An 18,357-nucleotide genomic window follows, 5' to 3' on the forward strand; every position below is an offset into this window, starting at 1 on the left:
TAAAACTCAGAGGCTCACCCATTTTTCATTGCACTTTAACAATGCAAGTTACTCTTCAGACAATAGAAATTTCTTGACAATGGCAATGAAGTACATTCAGTTGGTTTATTCCAAATTGACACTTTGGGTTTACTACTAAAAAGTAGGAATAATTCAGCCAGACATGAAAAAATTTATACCTATTTAGATTAGTTTGTTTCTTCATCAGAACAGATTTGAAGAAATGGATCATCCTCAGTGAATGGGTTACATGAATGAGATGTGATAAATGCACCACAGTATGCACAAGTAATTAAACTCATTGCGACTTGATAATATGACTATTTTCTGGGCAAAATCGAGTTATCCATAATCCATAATAATGCTTCCTCCAGTAAAAAAAACTAAACAAAATAACCTTGTCACATCAACATCCACCAACATATTTGTTTAGAATTCTGTAATGTTTTCGCTTGTAAATAGTGATTGATCTATGCATATTTCTCTCCTGATTCAGACCTGACAACTCTTTCACTGGAGAAAACAATATTATGGTTAGAAGACAAGAAAACAATGTTTATTACAAACACAGAGCATTTCAATTTAGAACTAATTGAATTAATTTAGCGACTAGAGCCGTGTGGATTACTCGTGGATTATTGTCGTATTTTAACTCTCATTCTGGCGGCACCCATTCACTGCAGAGTATTGGTGAGCATGTGCATAATGCGAAGTTTCTTCAAATCTGTTCCGATGAAGAAACAAATTCATCTACATCTATTAGTATTTCTTCAGCAAATTTTCATTTTTGGGTGAACTATCCCTTTAATGAAATAAAAGGACACAGTGCATGCTTACCAGAGTGATATTGCGGTTTGATCAGCGAGGCAAAGAAAACATATATGATTACACTTCACAAGGCAGCTTCGGTTCCTCAAAGCCTAAGAAGACACTAAAGGCAGGGAGAAATCGACCCCCTTTCGGAAATGACCACCTCTAATAATCAGTAATAGTTGTGGTTTGAGGTTTCACCTTCACCCTGTAAACAATAGCACTTTGATCATCATGCAGATGTCGCACAGAGCAATACATTGTACACTTTCTATACAGCATGACTCCTCATGTCATAGACATGAAGACAGAGTCTGTTTGAAGAGTAACAGTCATGATTAGGAGGAGGATCCACTTGTTGAGCGGGTCTATGTGTTATAGATGAGGTGTTCATGCCATTATTTGTTCTGTAAAAAGCCTATGTTGCAGTAGGATCTGAAAGACGTAACATTGAGGTTTTAGGGAATATATGGAGTCTGTTTTCCTAGTAGTAGGATGTTTTATGCAGTTTGACTTTATCTAAAAAAAAAAAGAAAAGAAAAAAAAGACACTGGTGTTCAATTGGCTCCAGTATTTGACAGGAAAATACAATTGTTCCTGATGTCAAATTCCAGCGACTCCTGCTATAAATGAGGGGTTGGGCACTTGTTTGGAGCAGTTTAAGTCTGAAGATTATTTACCCTGCTCTCCGACGAACACTTTAGGACAAGATGAGCGCATCAGTTGCTGTATATAGAGATATATACACGGAGGATCGCTTCAGACAGACGTATGGTACGGAAGACCAGTCTAGAGGGAGAGAGCGGCTCCGAGACAGACTGGCGCAGAGATGCAGCTGCTCTCAGGTGGACTGCCTTCACCTGCTCAAGAAGAGACTGCCCGTGTGCAGCTGGCTGCCAAAATACAAGCTCAAGAAATGGCTTTTAGGAGATATCATAGCGGGACTGACTGTTGGAATAGTACACATTCCCCAAGGTAAACAACAACAACAACAAAAACTTTGATTTACGCTATGAAATAGGATGGTAAAGATAAATAAATGGTCCGAGAATATGAAAAAAGTTCGGGTCAAATCAGGTTAGGATCATTCACGTGCATATAGTTTTGGAACGATACAGCGACTTTGATGAGAGAAACGTATTAAATCGCAATTGTTTACACACTGGCTGCTACTTTGGTATAAACTCAAAAATTACCCTATAAAATAGTTCGTTATATAGTTACAGTACACCAAGTAAATTATAAAGGTTACATAGGCTATTTTTTATATTTTTAATATGTTATGTTTTTAATATTAAAATTTTTAGTTAGAACATGTTATGAATATTTTCACACTGTGAAAAACGTTCGTAACTTTTTCAAATTAATTAATGAATTAATAGCCTAAATAATGCATCAAGTTAGAGGATTTAAATAATTTATGTATTCTGCGACTTGAATACACGTGTTTATAAGTTAATAATTACTTAATAAAATATGTTTTCTATTGTCAAAAATATGTATATTTGAAATATAATATACTAATATGAAAATATAGAGATTTGATTTTAGAACAAATATAGTCGTTTTCTTGGGAGTAGAAAACGACTATGTTTGTTCGCCCTTAACAAAATAAATCGGTTTAACCTATACTTGATTTTTTATTTATTTAACTTTTCTAGTCACATGACAGCAACATGGCGTCCTGTATGTTACGTTATGCTTGTGGGGCTCATTTTGAGATAGCCGATTAAAATAATAATAGTCTTACTACTAATAATAATAATACTAATATTAATACTAATAATAACAAATCAACAATAATAATTCCGATATTGATAACATATTCATAATAGAAACTGAATATTAATCAGAATCAGAATGAACTTTTCTGTCAGGTATACGAATTAAAATTTTAATGTAGCTTTAATTTAGTAGATGAAATATGCATCATGTATGTGACCCATATTCAAAACACCATATTTGTTTGCTAGGAATGGCCTTTGCTTTGTTGACATCAGTGGCTCCTGTCTATGGCCTTTACACGTCCTTCTTCCCTGTAGTTCTCTATATGCTCTTCGGCACTGGTCACCATGTTTCCACAGGTAAAAGACTTTCATTTACCAGAGTTTAGCACTGTGGAAAAACTGTGTTTCATTTAAAAACGTGGTTCCACAAATTTGTATTCCTAAGAGTGCTTGAATATTTACAGTATTATTAATCTGCAACCATGTTTAACCAGTGTCAGTCAAGTCTAATCAAGAAAATGAAATATAATTTCAAGAGTTTGGCTTTTTGTAGGTACCTTTGCTGTGTTGAGTTTGATGACTGGTTCAGTGGTGGAGCAACTAGTTCCCATCCCACTCACTCTGAACTCCAGTAGCCCAGAGGCAGCAGAGTTTGAGGCCCAGAGGATTGGGGTGGCATCAGCCGTAGCATTTCTCTCAGGCATAATGATGGTAAGAAAATCTTGCTGTATTTAAGCACATAGCATCCATGGGTTTTATATAACCAGTTTGTTGTCTGATGAAATTTTAGACTCGGACTACAGATTTATGATAACATGTTGCTTGTTTTTATTGTCCCAGCTCTGTATGTGTGGCCTCCAGTTGGGTTTCCTTTCCACATACCTCTCAGAACCAATTGTTAAGGCATTTACAAGTGCAGCCGCCTTCCATGTGACTGTCTCACAGCTGCAGAGCATGTTGGGATTGCGGCTACCCCGATATGCTGGTGCCTTCTCTCTTTTTAAGGTCAGAAACGGTGGAACACAGACAGTTCTTTCTGTTCTGGTTACTAGTGTAATAATTAGTTAAAACTACTATAATAATCACTGTAGTATCTCTCACTATTACTTGGCACAAATGAGTCAGTAGTTTCTTTTAAACCCACAGACTCTGGCATCAGTGATGGAGAATGTACCCCACACTAATTTGGCTGAGCTGGTGATCTCACTGCTTTGCCTGGCTGTTCTGGTGCCAGTTAAAGAGGTCAACTCACGCTTTCGGGAGCGTCTGCGCACTCCCATCCCTGTGGAGATCATCACTGTGAGTTTGCACTCCTCAACAGACATTTAGAAGATCTAGAACATCTTTGTGAATTGTGTGAATTACAGACATAAATAAGCAATTGAACTTTTGTACAAATATTTGTCATTCACCACCAGACAACTAGTCCAGTATAATGAGAGTTTCATCATCAACCCTATTTCTACTGTTGTCTGCACTGTGAAAAATAATCTTCCATTCTCTTGTGGCCCCTGCAGGTAATAATTGCAACAGGAATTACATATGCCTTTTCCTTGGATTCCAAATATGACATACAGATAGTAGGACATATTCCAGCAGGGTAATATATTGTTATTGTTTCTAAATATATATAGTCGTAATAATATATAGAGAGACCTACCTGCAAAGCTACAGTAATGTTAAAAGTTTGAGGGTCTTGTGTTAAAATGTTGTAAAACGTTGTCATAAATAGATTGCCTTAATCAGTTAAATTCTATTAACTAAATCAAATCTTGTGTTTGAAGTAGCTTTTGCCCTTGGTGCACTTGCGCATAGTTTTTTTAAGTAGCTTTGCAGGTAGGTCTGTTGAAGCAACTTGGAGACGTTGCCACAGTTCTTCTGGATTTAGTCTGTCTCAGTTTATTCCATTTCTTAATGTAATTCCAGACAGACTGGATGATGATGAGATCAGATCTCTGTGTTGAGCACTGGCTGTTGTCAGACTCCTTGTGCAAACAAAAATCTCACTGGATTATTACAATTAATGGCAAAATTAATGTTTTGAAAATGTAAACTGATATTTTCTACTGACACTTTACAGCAAAAGATAGAAATAACTGACTTAAAACCATTTTTAGCTGGTGAAAATAATCGTGGTCTAATCATTTTCCATACATCCTGCAGTTTAACTATAATTTAAAGCGAAATATTTACTACTTTTCAGCTTCCCCGAGCCACGGCTGCCTGCATTAGGGACTATTCCAGAAATCGCCGGTGACACAGTTGCTATCACCCTTGTTGCTTACGCTGTGTCTGTATCTCTAGCCATGATTTATGCTGATAAGCATGGATACTCCATTGATCCAAATCAGGTAGATACTATATTAGTAATCTGAAATGTTTGCTGGGTTTGACTGGTTGAGCATATATTTGTAATTATAATAAAAAAAACTATGTTCTTTCATTTTTGATGTAGGAGCTTCTAGCACATGGGATCTCCAACACCGTGTCATCTCTCTTCACATGCTTCCCCAATTCAGCCACACTGGCCACCACAAACATACTGGAGAGTGCCGGAGCTCACACACAGGTACTGGTTTGTTTGAGATCACCTCTATTGTTCTTAATCCATGTTAGAAAACAATGCAATGTTATGCAGTAAAGGTCCCACTGAGATAATACAATGAATATTTACTGCTAGAAGTGTAAGTTGACCATTTTTTCTGTACAAGATTGTCAAAGACACTAGGAGTTAAATACAATAATATCCTTTATGTGTACTTCAACAGCTTGCAGGACTCTTCACAAGTCTGGTTGTTCTTATTGTACTCCTGCTAATAGGACCTCTGTTTTACTTTCTACCAAAGGTAAGCCATATTTGCAATGAAGTAATCTTCTAATGTGACATATTTAAGAATGAAACTGTATTTTCTTTGAAAGTATTGTTTTGAAAGACGCTTTGGATAAAAGTGTCTGATAAATGCACCAAAATCAATGTAAATATTGACTTATAGGTCATAGACATTTGGTAACAAAAACCAAAAAATTGGTAATTTTGGATTTCATACAAGGTATTATCAATATACAGTAACCTTTAGCATTATCGTCTCTTTCCTGTCTCTTCATCCAGGCAGTGCTTGCATGTATAAATGTGACCAGCCTGAGACAGATGTTCCTGCTGTTTCAGGATCTCCCAGACCTTTGGCGAATTAGCAAAATTGATTTGGTACGGTTTTACCACCTCTCGTTCCCAGATGAGCGCTAAATACGTTTAATTTCTGAATGACACAGAGTCCAGGTGATTCATTACAATTCTTGTTACGTGTTTGAACAGATGGTGTGGCTTGTGACCTGGCTGTCAGTAGTTGTGCTAAATGTAGACCTGGGCCTGGCCATCGGGGTGGTCTTCTCAATGATGACAGTTATATGTCGTACACAGAGGTAAAAATAATTACTCTTTCCATTATGACTACTATGGGCTTTCATATACTCACTCCATGAGATATTTAGCATTAATCAGAGCAAGGTTTACTAACATCAGGGTCATAACCCGCACTAGGAGGAAAGTATTATGATTTCACTCTAATCCGTGCCATAAACACATAAATGAGTGAAAAATATTGTGTTAGAAAAGATTATTAAAACATTATATAAATAAAAGGCAGAATGAATTTAGCTCTATACTTGTTAAAAAAAATTCTAAGCATGTTTTACCAAACTATTTATGATCTGAACAACTCCATGTGGAAGTGGGAAATTATTTTTGTTTATTAATGTATATGCTGAAGAAATGCATGCACAGGTTTCACATTAAACATGAATTGTTGTGTAATTTAATATTTTAATAATAACCAAACTGTCCATAGATTAAGGGTACTTCTGTATAAATCTAATTAAATGTACACTTAGATTTCATAAGGGTTTGAAACATATAACATGTAAAAAAGGGGTTTCCTCTGGGAGAAAGATTGTGAACCACTGAATTAGAGCGTGTGTATCATAATGATATTATCAATCCAACTAGAGCAGCCCCAGTGAAACGAGGCATTGAGTACATAATATAATAGAGATTGAAACTACCTAATTAGATTTGTGTATTTATCTGCTTTAATAATCATGTTTACTACATCCTTTAATTATGCGTTCCAAAGCACAGGGGCTGTATAAAAACAGCGAACCAGTATCCCTTACAGACCCCTGTGTTCCAAAACAACCTTCCTCTCCTGGCGGATATGAAATTCACATTTAAGGAAAGGCGAGATAAAGTTGAGACAAAAATATGTCCCTGAACTCATAGTTAACTTTCTGTTTTTAGGGCCAACTGCTCTGTGTTAGGAAGAGCTGCCAACACTGAGATTTACAGATCCATCAACAACCATAATAAAGTGAGTCAACAGTCATCATATTAAGTTTCTTTTCTTATTACCACACGTAATGTAATTTACTATGATTAGAATTGGACCTTGTGCTTTTGGAAGTTAAATCGATTAACCATTGCTGCATTTGTCTTAATCACATCTGTGTTGCATAACTGCCGACGCGGCTATACCCTCTTCATCTCTCTGTGCTGTAGTGCTATGAAGTCCCTGGTGTGAAGATCCTGACCTACAATGGGCCCATCTACTATGGGAACCGTAGCTTTTTTAAGGCCGATATGGCTCAGCTTCTGGGCCTCACCCCTGAGAGGATACGCAGCCGAGAGAAAGCCCTGAAGGCCATTGAGAAGAGAGAGAGAGAGGCCATTAGCTCTGTTGTAAGATGATCAATCTATCAGTTTATATGTTAATATCCCCAGATTTAGGAGTTTATTTTAGCTTACTTAGCCTGGAAATTTATGTTTTACAGTATATCTGAACGTTCATAAGCCACATTCAGAGCTGTTGTAAATGCACAGCTGCACATTCTTTGTTGAAGACATAGTTCACCCAAAAATGAAAAATCTGTCATCGTTCACTTAGCCTCATTTAAGCAAAAAATAAGACATTATATCCTCTGTCTCTCCTTTGAAAGTCCAGATAACCAAAACTTCCCAAAGAAGATACCAAAATAATTAATTTATGCTTTTGAGCTTATACGTTGCCATATGTTATGTCCCATATGGATGTGTTTTTATGATTGTTTAGATAAATAAAAGCCTAAATTAAATATGTTCATCATATAAAGTGATCATATGCCTTCACATCACCTGGATAAAACATTTATTTTATGATGCGTTTATGGACTTTCTGGATCTTGGAAGTCTAAACTTTCAATGGAGGGACAGAAACATTCCGATTTTTTTAAAATACCTAATATTATATTCCAAAGATTAAAGTCTTATGGATTTGGAACAATGTGAGGGTGAGTAAATGATGATAGAATTTTTATTTTTGGGTGAACTATCCCTTTAATGAGCCATGTAGAATATATAATAATATATAATAAGAATATTGAACTATATTACTTGGTGGAAGAATTGTTTAAGATAATAAGTATATTGTCAGCTGTTGCTGTGGTTTTATTTTACTTAAATTTAAGTGGTTATAAAATCCAGTGGTTTTTGCTTTCATAACCTCTGAAAGGCTTTACTTGTACCAGGCCTGGATTATTGTATTGATATGTCTTTGCCTTTAACAACAAAAAAATAACATATTTAAGGAAAACATCTGATTGGGGAACTATTTTTTATTTTTTTCAAGGAACAAGGAGTTACAGACAGTTCATTTTCTTCAAAGAATGACTTGTTCAGATCAGGTGCATTCCCACTTGTTCAAGTAATACTAAAAATCACATTAAAGAGTCTTTTTTTTCAGTTGTTTCACTCATGTTTTTTTTTTGTTGTTGTTGTTGTTTACCGCAGACATGGCTGAGGGTGAAATCGAGGCTGTGTTAATAGACTGCAGCAGTGTCATTTTCGTGGATGTTGCTGGAGCTCGGTTATTCATACAGGTGACTTGGAGTGTATAGGTTTTGTTTAGACACCCATCCACATTGTCATGAAAAATGTCTTATGTTCATGGTATTTATATACTGCCACAGATGTGCATGGAGTGCCAGAAAATAGGGGTAGGGATATACCTGGCTAACTGCAATGGTGAGTTTTCACATTTACTGTATACTTAAACAAACCTTTCAAACAGTTTCCTGAAGGTAATATTTTTCTTTCTCTTGTAGAGAGTGTACTGAAGATTCTCACATCCAGCGGGCTGATGAACTACATGAATCCTCAGCATATTTTTGTTACAATTCATGATGCAGTGGTCTACATACAACAGCAGCGGGTATGATGCAAAACCTTCTTCATAAATGTGATTTCATATCTCAACAAAACAGCATATTTTATGTGCTTAACTGTAGTGTTATGGCACAATTTCATTTAAATTGCATCGTTTTCTTTGACAGGAGAAACCTCCCGAGAACAACACAACGGTATGGGTGTGATCTATCTGACACAAAGTAATGCAAGACTGAGACTCAAAACAGGACCTAAAGAAGTCGTTGACTTCAGATGTATCAGAGAAACGACTTAAAGTCATTCCAGCATTTATTTCGACTCAACATGCTGTGATGAGTTTGTCAGGGCTATCTGTGGTTGTTTTAAAAGATTACAGCTGTAGTGGCTGTTGGGTTCATTATATTCTAAAGGCCTGTTCATACCAAGACAAATGTTCTGTGCGAAAATTCATTGCCATACACATTTTAATTTAAATGAATGACCAGTAATGTGTGAACAGCACAAAAACTTTAATGCTATCAGTGCAATGGATTTTTTTTATGTAGAGGTGTTCTAATCTCTCTTCCATAGCACTGGTAAAAAAAAACCTGGTCAATTGATAAGATTCATGCTTTTTTCAGTTGCCCAGAGCCACTGTTGTTACATAAAACTAGAGGATTATTTTGCTGATCGTCAGTTAACAGCTTGGCTCGCTTTTCTCTGTACTCTTGTATTTGGTATTGGTTTATAAACATCATTGTAAATACAAAGGTCTGAATGGCTGTTTGAAAGCATGTATGTATTGACTCATTTCCTTTGCCATGACAGAAACCAAAAACATCTCTTTATCTACTGGAACAGCTTGTGTTTTTCAGCTTTTATAAGTGCCACCTACTGTCAGAGAGTGAAACCACAGTTTTATTCAGCCTCTGTGTGTTTTGTGCATCGGTCCGAAATGGGACCGAATATATTTGTGTCGAACATTCTTATTGGTATGAATCGGCCTTAACATTGCCAACCGTGATTAACAGCAGTGTTTAACAATATTTCCAGCCCTGCAAACCCCATGTGTAGGCAAAAAAGATCAAATATAGTTATTTTATTAAATATGTCTAAATCTTTTCAGTTTATCAAAAGTTTCAGTTTTTTTTTTATGAAAATGGATGTTCTGATCTTTTATTGTTGCCATTACTTCTAAAGTATACATAAATGTTACTAAAATGTCCTTCCATAATCTTTATATATTATTTATGCAATATTCATATTTCTGGTAATTGTTAAATGGGATTACCAAGAGACCAGACCAAGAATAATAGATTTTTTTTTATTTTTTATTTGAAATAAACATTTTCTCTTTCACTGGACAATCCATTTTTGTTTTGAGTGTCATTTAAAGTGCAATGCAAATTATGAAATAAAATGAAGTTTCATTTAACCATATCCAGCTTGCCTCTATTTAACCATTTTTGGATCAAAGTTTGGTGTCTGTATGAAATCTTTTAATTTGTAGAGTTTGTTTCTAAGTCTGCAAGTAAAATACTTATTATAACCTGTACCTTGACCTGATAAAAATTACTGTTCAAACACAGACTCAAAAAATCTCAAATCATTTTTCTGTTTAATGTTTGATGTCTGCATTTTTTCCTGTGGTATTTCAAAGACCACCCTCAGGAGAACACCATTTTTTTCTTTAAAGCTCAAGCAATACTATACTAATTGGCTGAATTATTTTGTGATCTGACATTCGTTTTCTGTGGTTCAACAGAAACAAAAAATCAAAAAATAAAGTAAGAGACTGGGGAAAGCTGTTTCAAGAGGAAACATTTTTTTTCTGGCCCTTTTTGGTGGACTTAAGGATATTATTCTATAAATAAATTACTTATAAAAATAAACCTTTGTTGATAAATATCAATAAGGGATAGAAAAACCCCACGTGTGCCAGCTGTACAATTTCCTGTCAGTTTAATGGACGCTCTGATGTGCTGCCGCCATCTTGTGGCTTAAAAAGGAAATCGCCAAATGTAATAAATTGACAGCAACATATGGCTGCCAAATATATATATATATATATATATATATATATATATATATATATATATAAAATTTTTATTATTATTATTATTTAATAGGGCAAGATGGACATAATGTTCATAATGATGAGGCATCAGCCATTATCTGTTAAAAAAGGGTAATAAACAGAAACATTTATTTTAGTTGGCATATAGTAGACTACAAAATGTAAAATTATTTAAAAAGAAAGATTCCACAATTATTTTCTTTAATATCTCTCTTCAGAATAAAAATATTTTTACTTCACATTATATAAAAAAAAACAAAGTGTCCACGAATCCATCATTAAAACATATGCTAAAAAAACCTTTGGTAATCAACATAATGTCACATAACACTGTTTTCCAGTGACAACATTTCTTGGACCTTCAAACTGTTTTGAAATTAAATAAAACAATCAATGTCCTTTCTGGCCATGTTTTATAAAGGCTCATTTGAAAGTGTCAGCCATGAAAGTGCTTTGCAAAAAATACATTTTAACATTACACATTTAGTCACTGGTGATACATTTAAAATGATTCTTGAGATAATAAAGATATTCATTAACAGGTCTCCCAATAACGGAACTTGGAATAGGCCTTGTCAGTCTCAGACTGCCCCCATGGCAACATCGCCTTGATCTTCGATACATGACTGATAATAATATCATCACAGGAGTCCACATGGAGGGAGCTGAGCCCATCAATTAAAAATGCTAAAGAAGAACCAAAAACGACATAGTAACGCATACACGTGTCACATACATGCATAATCTACTTTGGATTAGGCCTCTTACCTAAATGTCCAACCCGAGCCAGACGCGAGTCAAAGCCCACCTGTCGGATCTTTTCTGTGCGAGCCATGAAGAAATTAATGACGGCATCTGCAACCACACAATTGGGAAATCCCTCAATAACATGGTGGAATCCTGTCCTTATGTGTAAGCAATCCCCCTCTTCCAGTGGCGTAGCAAGCTTTTCAAAAGTGTGGGGGATGGATGTGATTTGTTTATAAACAATAAAAATGATAAATACATTGACAAAGGGGTACGAAATGCAGGGCTTAAAGTTCTTTGAATAAATAAATAAAAAAACTCAGAAAAGGGGAGAGAAAAAAAACGCCCACACAAAGCTTTTTCTCTGGTGGTATAAATAATGTAACAATTTACTGTTTTTAAACATTAAAATAATATACAATTTTCTTTCATAGTTCTTCAACAGGTATGCAAACAATAGCTGCTGAACAATCTCCCCATAATAGCAATTAGCATTAGTCTAAAAAACTACATATAATACCGAAAACACTTGACATGTCAACAAAACGATAACAGAACATCTTCCCAAAAAACCTCGAAAGCATAAACACTCATTCAAAGTACCTTGAAAAGGGAGATTTAAATAACCATAACCATAAGTTCCCGCCTCCTCAGCACGAGCTAACCAATAACACCCCAAGAGAGGCGGGACTTAAGGCAGAACAGCCAATCATCAGCCGGTCACACTCAAAGCCGGTGTCCTTTGAGAGGCAGGGGGGAGGAGGCAGCCGCGGCGAGTGCAGACAGACACACAGCGGCCAGAGAAACGGAGGAGAAACTGTAGTAAGGCGTTTGTGCAAAACTGCGGAAAAACTGCAGAAAAAGTGCGGGTGTCGAACCCTCTCACCGGGAAAAGTGTGGGTGTTAAAACCCCCACATCCCCCACGGGTGCGACGCCCCTGCCCTCTTCATCACCTGCGTCTGTGGAGATGGTTTGTCGATAGTTCACTTCCAGAACTGAAAGGGCAAGAGAGGGTTCTGTCACATCCAGTCTATAGAAACGAGCAAATGTGTGCGGAGAAGACCAGCTGGCTGCCGTGCAAATTTCCTGAATAGAGATGCCTCTAAATAGAGCCCAGGAAGTAGCCATGCCTCTAGTAGAGTGTGTTCGTAGTCTTATTGGGGGCTCCAAATTCAAATTATTGCAACATAAAATGATAGCCTCCATCACCCAATGAGAAAGGCGCTGATGGGAGATAGGTCTTCCTCTGTAAGAGTCAGCCCAAGAGACAAAAGAGCTGATTGCTCTTACGAAGTGTATGTTCTCTGAACGTACATATGCAGAGTACAAACAGGACATAAACTGTGTAAACTGTCCTTCTCTGGGGATGCAAATGGTGGTGGATGAAAAGCTACCAGGTCCACTGATTGAACTGCACCAGCATGATCAGACACTTTGGGTACGAATGCCAGGTTAGTTCTAAAAGTGACTTTTTGAACACCTGGAGCGAACATCATAAATGAGGAGTGAACTGATAAAGCAAGAAGTTCACTCACCCTTTTTGCTGTAGTGAGAGCGAGTAACAGAGACGTCTTTAGAGCTAGTAGCTTCAAGGCAATTTTATCAATGGGCTCAAAAGTGGCTTTTGAGAGCTCGTTCAGAACCACAGACAGGTCCCAGGGAAGGACCAGTGGCTTCGACACTGGGTGTAACTGACGTGGACCTCTTATAAATCGACAGACGAGAGGGTGCTGGCCAATAGTACCCGAGTTAAAGGTGCTGTAGGGAACTTTTGTAAAAAAATATTTTTTACATATTTATTAAACCTGTCATTATGTCCTGACAGTAGAATATGAGACAGATAATCTGTGAAAAAAATCAAGCTCCTCTGGCTCCTCCCAGTGGTCCTATTGCCATTTGCAGAAACTCCATCGCTCCCGGTAAAAAACAACCAATCAGAGCTGCGGTCCGTAACTTTGTTTGTGTTCAAAATGTAGAAAAATGTATATAATAAGCGAGTACACCATGAATCCATTTTTCCAAACCGTGTTTTTGGCTTGTCCTGAATCACTAAGGTGCACCTATAATAAGTGTTTATATTCAGACTATTTTAGATTGCTTCGGGGGTACCGCGGCGGAGTAACCCAGTACCTTTGTGATTCTTCATAGACATAAACAGAGAGAAGTAGTTCCGACTACGATGTTCTTCCGCAAGACATAAGCAGTTCTGTTTATTTGTGGGGCAAATGCCCTGTGATGCTGTCCAGTTATGAAAATCCCTCATTCTCAGCAGTCCCAGGGGAACCACTGACAATGTTGAGGCCATCAGACCCAGTAGTTGAAGACACATTCCGAAAGAGATTAAACTTGCTGAAAGAGGGAGAGGCAGGTGAGAAATGTTTTGATGCGCTCTTCTGATAGGAACACTCGAAACCTCACTGAATTCAACCTGAGACCAAGTAGACTATTTCCTGTGAAGGAATTAGACAACCTTCATTTGGTTTATCCTGAAACCTAATCTCTCCAGATGCGTCACTATTGTGTGTGTATCTCTTTCTGCTTGATGCTGAGATGGCGCGCAGATGAGCAGATCATCCAGATAAGATAAAACTCTGACTCCTCCGTTCCTTAACGGTGGCAGAGCCGCCTTCACACATTTGGTAAATACCCTGGGTGCCAAAGCCATGCCAAAGGGGATCCTCATATACTCATGTGCTGTGCCTTGATAAGCGAACCTCAGATATTTCCTGTGAGCAGGAAAAATATCTGTGTGAAAATATGCATCCTGGAGGTCCACTAAGGTAAACCAATCCCCTTGATGAATACTTTGACACAAAGTTCTGAGCGAAAGCATTTTGAATTTGTATTTTCTGAGGTGTTTGTTGAGGACCTTTAAATCTAAAATGGGACGGAGACCTCTCCATCATTTGGGAATCACAAAATAATGGCTGTAGAAGCCCGTCTGGCTTTCCTCCGTTGGAATCGTTCTTATCAATCCTTTTCTCATTAAAGAGGTTATTTCTTCCTCTAAAACCTGAGCTGCTTCCCTTTGGGCTACTGAAATTACCACTCCATTGAACACAGGAAGTTTTACAGTGAATTGAAGTCTGTATCCTCTGTCTATCGTGGTTAAAACCCAGGGATGAACCATGCCAGTTCTCCGCTTGAGCAGTGAGTGAGCCCTTCCTGGCTTCTAGTATCTAATGAATGAGAACTAGTTTTTAATAAATAAGCACTAATACCTAATGAATAAGTACTCGTATCTAATAATAAGTACGATGGATCAATGATGGATCCCCATAGAAGTCAATAGCAAAAATGTTAAATTTGTTACTAGTAACAATCTAAAAGTTACTAGTCACTATTGAATTAAGTACTAGTTTCTAATGAATAAGTACTAGTATCTTAAAAATAAAAACTAGTATCGTATAAATAAATACTAGTATCTAATAAATAAGTACTAGTATATAATAATAAGTACTAGTGTTTAATCAATATGTAATGAATAAATACTAGAACCTAATGAATAAGTACTAGTATCTAATGAATAAGTACTAGTACGTAATAAATAAGCACTAGTATCTAATGAATAAGTACTAGTATATAATAAAAAAGTACTAGTGTCTTAAAAATAAATACTAGTATCTAATAAATAAATACTAGTATCTAATAATTAAGTACTAGTATATAATAAATAAGTACTAGTGTTTAATCAATGTCTAATGAATAAATACTAGTACCTAATAAATAAGTACTAGTATCTAATGATAAAGTACTAGTATCTAATGAATAAGTGCAAGTAACTTTACAAAAGACACTACAAGATAAAGAATAAGCACTAGTACCTAAAAAATAAGCACTAGTAGTTAATGAATAAGTACTAGTACTTAATGAAAAAGATACTAGTATCTAAAAATAAGTAACGTGCAAAAAGATACTAGTATGGCTTATAGATTAAATGTTATAGATGCTTTTCTTAGTATATAACATTTAAGTACTAGTATTTAATAAATAAGTACTAGTATCTAATAAATAAGTACTATTTCATCAATAAGTACTAGTATCTAATAAATAAGTACTAGTATTTAGTCTAATGAATAAATACTACCTAATAAATAAGTACTATTATCTAATGAATAAGTACTAGTATCTAATGATTAAGTAGCAGAGGTGGAAAGAGTACTGAAAATTTGTACTCAAGTACAAGTACAAGTAGTTGCTAAAATAATACTCAATTACAAGTAAAAGTACTGGTGTTAAAAATCTACTTAAGTAAAAGTACAAAGTACCCCTCTCAAAAACTACTCGAGTACTAATTACTTTTTAGCCAGTGATATTTATTGAATTAACATCAAATCCATTGAATCGAATCAGAAATATGAATGGATCAAACACAGGCAATTTGTGTTTTATAGAAATAAACACGTATAAGCCCAGTAATGTGTTCTAGGTAACTTTTCTGATGAGCTGACCAACAATCTGTGGTGGTTGCAACAAATTTGGGTTTACCCAATTCTGCAATCAAAGTCTTCTTCATGTCGTCAGCAGCATCACAGATTCTGGTACGGACGGTGGATCTGGAGATGACTTTGGCTTGAGGTTGCAGTGTGGTAATTAATTCTTTGAAAGCTGGCTGTTCTACCACTGTAAATGGCTGTACACTTTCACATATAAAATTGATGATTAGCTTGTCAACAGTTGTTTGAGGGACACGTTTGCTTGCAGCTGCCAACATCACATCTGGTAACTTGGCTTGCTTACTTGATGAGAGCTTGTTTGGTGTGGCTGTGGTCTTACGTTGACTACGTGCTGCTGCTGTCACAATGTCATTGTACTGATCAATCTTTGATGGATGTTTCCTCTGAAAAGATAAAGGAAGTATACAAAGGAAATTATATTACTTCATATCATTTCTTCATATAATTTTTATGGGAATCAAGTTATAAAAATGGTCTATTATTATTATTATTATTATTATTATTATTAATGAATTATGATGCAACAGAAATAAGCTTGTTGTTTTTTTTTTAATTATAAACAATTTTTTTAAAATATTTTTTTTACATTTAAAAAAAGCTGACTTGACAAGAAAGCTTTCCAAAAGTACCCTACTAATATTTCAAAAGTTATCAGCATTTAGCACTGACACATGCTCAATCTAGACAGGCTGTCAATCAGTGCAGTTACACTGTTATGCAAGTGGGTCGCGGCAAGAGACTGTTTTTATTAAAGAGTCATTATTAGACCGTTTATTATAAGCATAAAACACGGATTCAAAATGAATTAAACAATTTGTTGACAATAACATAAAATTTAACTTTGACCGCCACTTTAAAATGCTAAATCTTTTTTCACGGTCTATGTGCTCGTCACCTATAACGCTGAAGCTCATGTTTCAAGTGATGTTTTTAGTCAAATTATCGTGAGGTCTACCCAACATTAAAAACGAAAACAACTATCACATAAATATAGTTATAAGTCTTCTTACCATAATGTGTTTTTTGAGATTAGAGGCTGAAGTCTTGTAAGCTGAAATCACTGCAGATGGCAAACAAAGTTTGCATTGCATTTGCACGCTGTCTCCTTTCCTTCCTCTGTATGTGAACAGCTCCTCCAGGTGCGGCCATGGGCACTCGTCATCATCCGGTATTTCTTCGGAATTTTCAATGAATTCAGCGTCTCGAATTTCCATGTCCATAACGCCAAAGATATACTTTCTTTGATAACACTAAAATACACCTTCACAGTGAAGGACGTGCGAGGACGAATGGATCTCCAAAAACCGGGCTTTTTTCCCGGTCCAAATACAAGGGTTTTTATTGGCCCGCCCACGATCAGTTATTTCTATTGGATATCCAAATACTGGTCAAATATTTGAATATTAATTTAATTCAAATTGTACAAGTACTTAGTAACGAATGTGATTTTTAAAGTAGCGAAGTACATTACTTAACTTAATTTGTACTTAAGTACAAGGAAAATTACAGACTTAAAAATATACTCATAAAAGTACAAGTACACGAAAAAACTACTTAATTACAGTAACGTGAGTAGTTGTAATTCGTTACTTCCACCTCTGTTAAGTAGTAACTTTACAAAAGACACTAGTAGCTAAAGAATAAGAACTAGTACCTAACAAAAAAAAATAACTAGTAGTTAATGTATAAGTACTAGTACTAAATGGAAAAGATACTACACTGTAAAAAATTTCCTGTAGAAATTACAGTAACTTACTGGCAGCAGTTTGCCAGTAACTTACTGTAAATTAAACTTACAGTAAAAATACTGTATTTATATTTACAGTACCATTTAACTTGCTGTAAATGTATTTGCAGTAATATATTTTTTTACTGTAAAACACAATTATGTTTTTTTTTCTCCTTTTATATATTTTAATACAATAAAATATTACTTTACACTGTGAAATTTACTGTAATTGGTTCACTTTTATTATGTATTGTAAAACTTTACAAATTATTGTATTTCAACAGGTCTCATGTCTCAGTAGTAAAAACTATAAAAAGAAACAAAAGACTGTTTAACTTCTTTTATTGGTTTAATAGTTAAATTGTAATACTTGAAATAACATTTTAATATTCTTGCAGATTGTACTTTCAGTTTTCCAAAAACTTGAATACATTTCATTTATACATAAAAGTTTCATATTAAGAGCATTTTAAAACAACAGACATGAACAGATTCAGTCATAAGAACAATCTTAAAAATTTACTAATTCAGAAAACTCCTGTGTAGAATGTATTTGCTCTTAGTAGCTTAATAGTTTTGCCAGCTGAAATCCACAAACTCCTTAAAGGGATAGTTCACCCAAAAATCTGAATTAGGT

The 18,357-nt window shown here is 35.5% G+C and overlaps 2 protein-coding genes across 2 annotated transcripts; one reads left to right on the forward strand and one right to left on the reverse strand.

Moving 5' to 3' along the window:
* Nucleotides 1-1,194: 1,194 nt before the first annotated feature.
* On the forward strand, nt 1,195-10,140 carry slc26a10 (solute carrier family 26 member 10). The gene is made up of 18 exons (XM_026243955.1): nt 1,195-1,785; nt 2,784-2,894; nt 3,091-3,248; nt 3,378-3,542; nt 3,684-3,836; nt 4,055-4,137; nt 4,741-4,888; nt 4,993-5,106; nt 5,306-5,383; nt 5,647-5,742; nt 5,851-5,957; nt 6,832-6,901; nt 7,090-7,269; nt 8,195-8,249; nt 8,356-8,444; nt 8,535-8,589; nt 8,670-8,776; nt 8,898-10,140. The coding sequence occupies exons 1-18, from the start codon at nt 1,521-1,523 to the stop codon at nt 8,934-8,936; spliced, it is 2,073 nt and encodes a 690-aa protein (XP_026099740.1). The 5' UTR covers nt 1,195-1,520; the 3' UTR covers nt 8,937-10,140.
* A 1,181-nt stretch (nt 10,141-11,321) lies between these two features.
* On the reverse strand, nt 11,322-17,336 carry LOC113070500 (uncharacterized). Its single transcript, XM_026243805.1, has 4 exons — nt 17,002-17,336; nt 15,990-16,374; nt 11,555-11,641; nt 11,322-11,473 (listed from the first exon to the last, which is right to left on the reverse strand). The coding sequence occupies exons 1-4, from the start codon at nt 17,209-17,211 to the stop codon at nt 11,322-11,324; spliced, it is 834 nt and encodes a 277-aa protein (XP_026099590.1). The 5' UTR covers nt 17,212-17,336.
* Between the last annotated feature and the right edge of the window lie 1,021 nt (nt 17,337-18,357).

Source organism: Carassius auratus, unplaced genomic scaffold (genome assembly GCF_003368295.1).
Source record: "Carassius auratus strain Wakin unplaced genomic scaffold, ASM336829v1 scaf_tig00004557, whole genome shotgun sequence".
Taxonomy (NCBI): domain Eukaryota; kingdom Metazoa; phylum Chordata; class Actinopteri; order Cypriniformes; family Cyprinidae; genus Carassius; species Carassius auratus.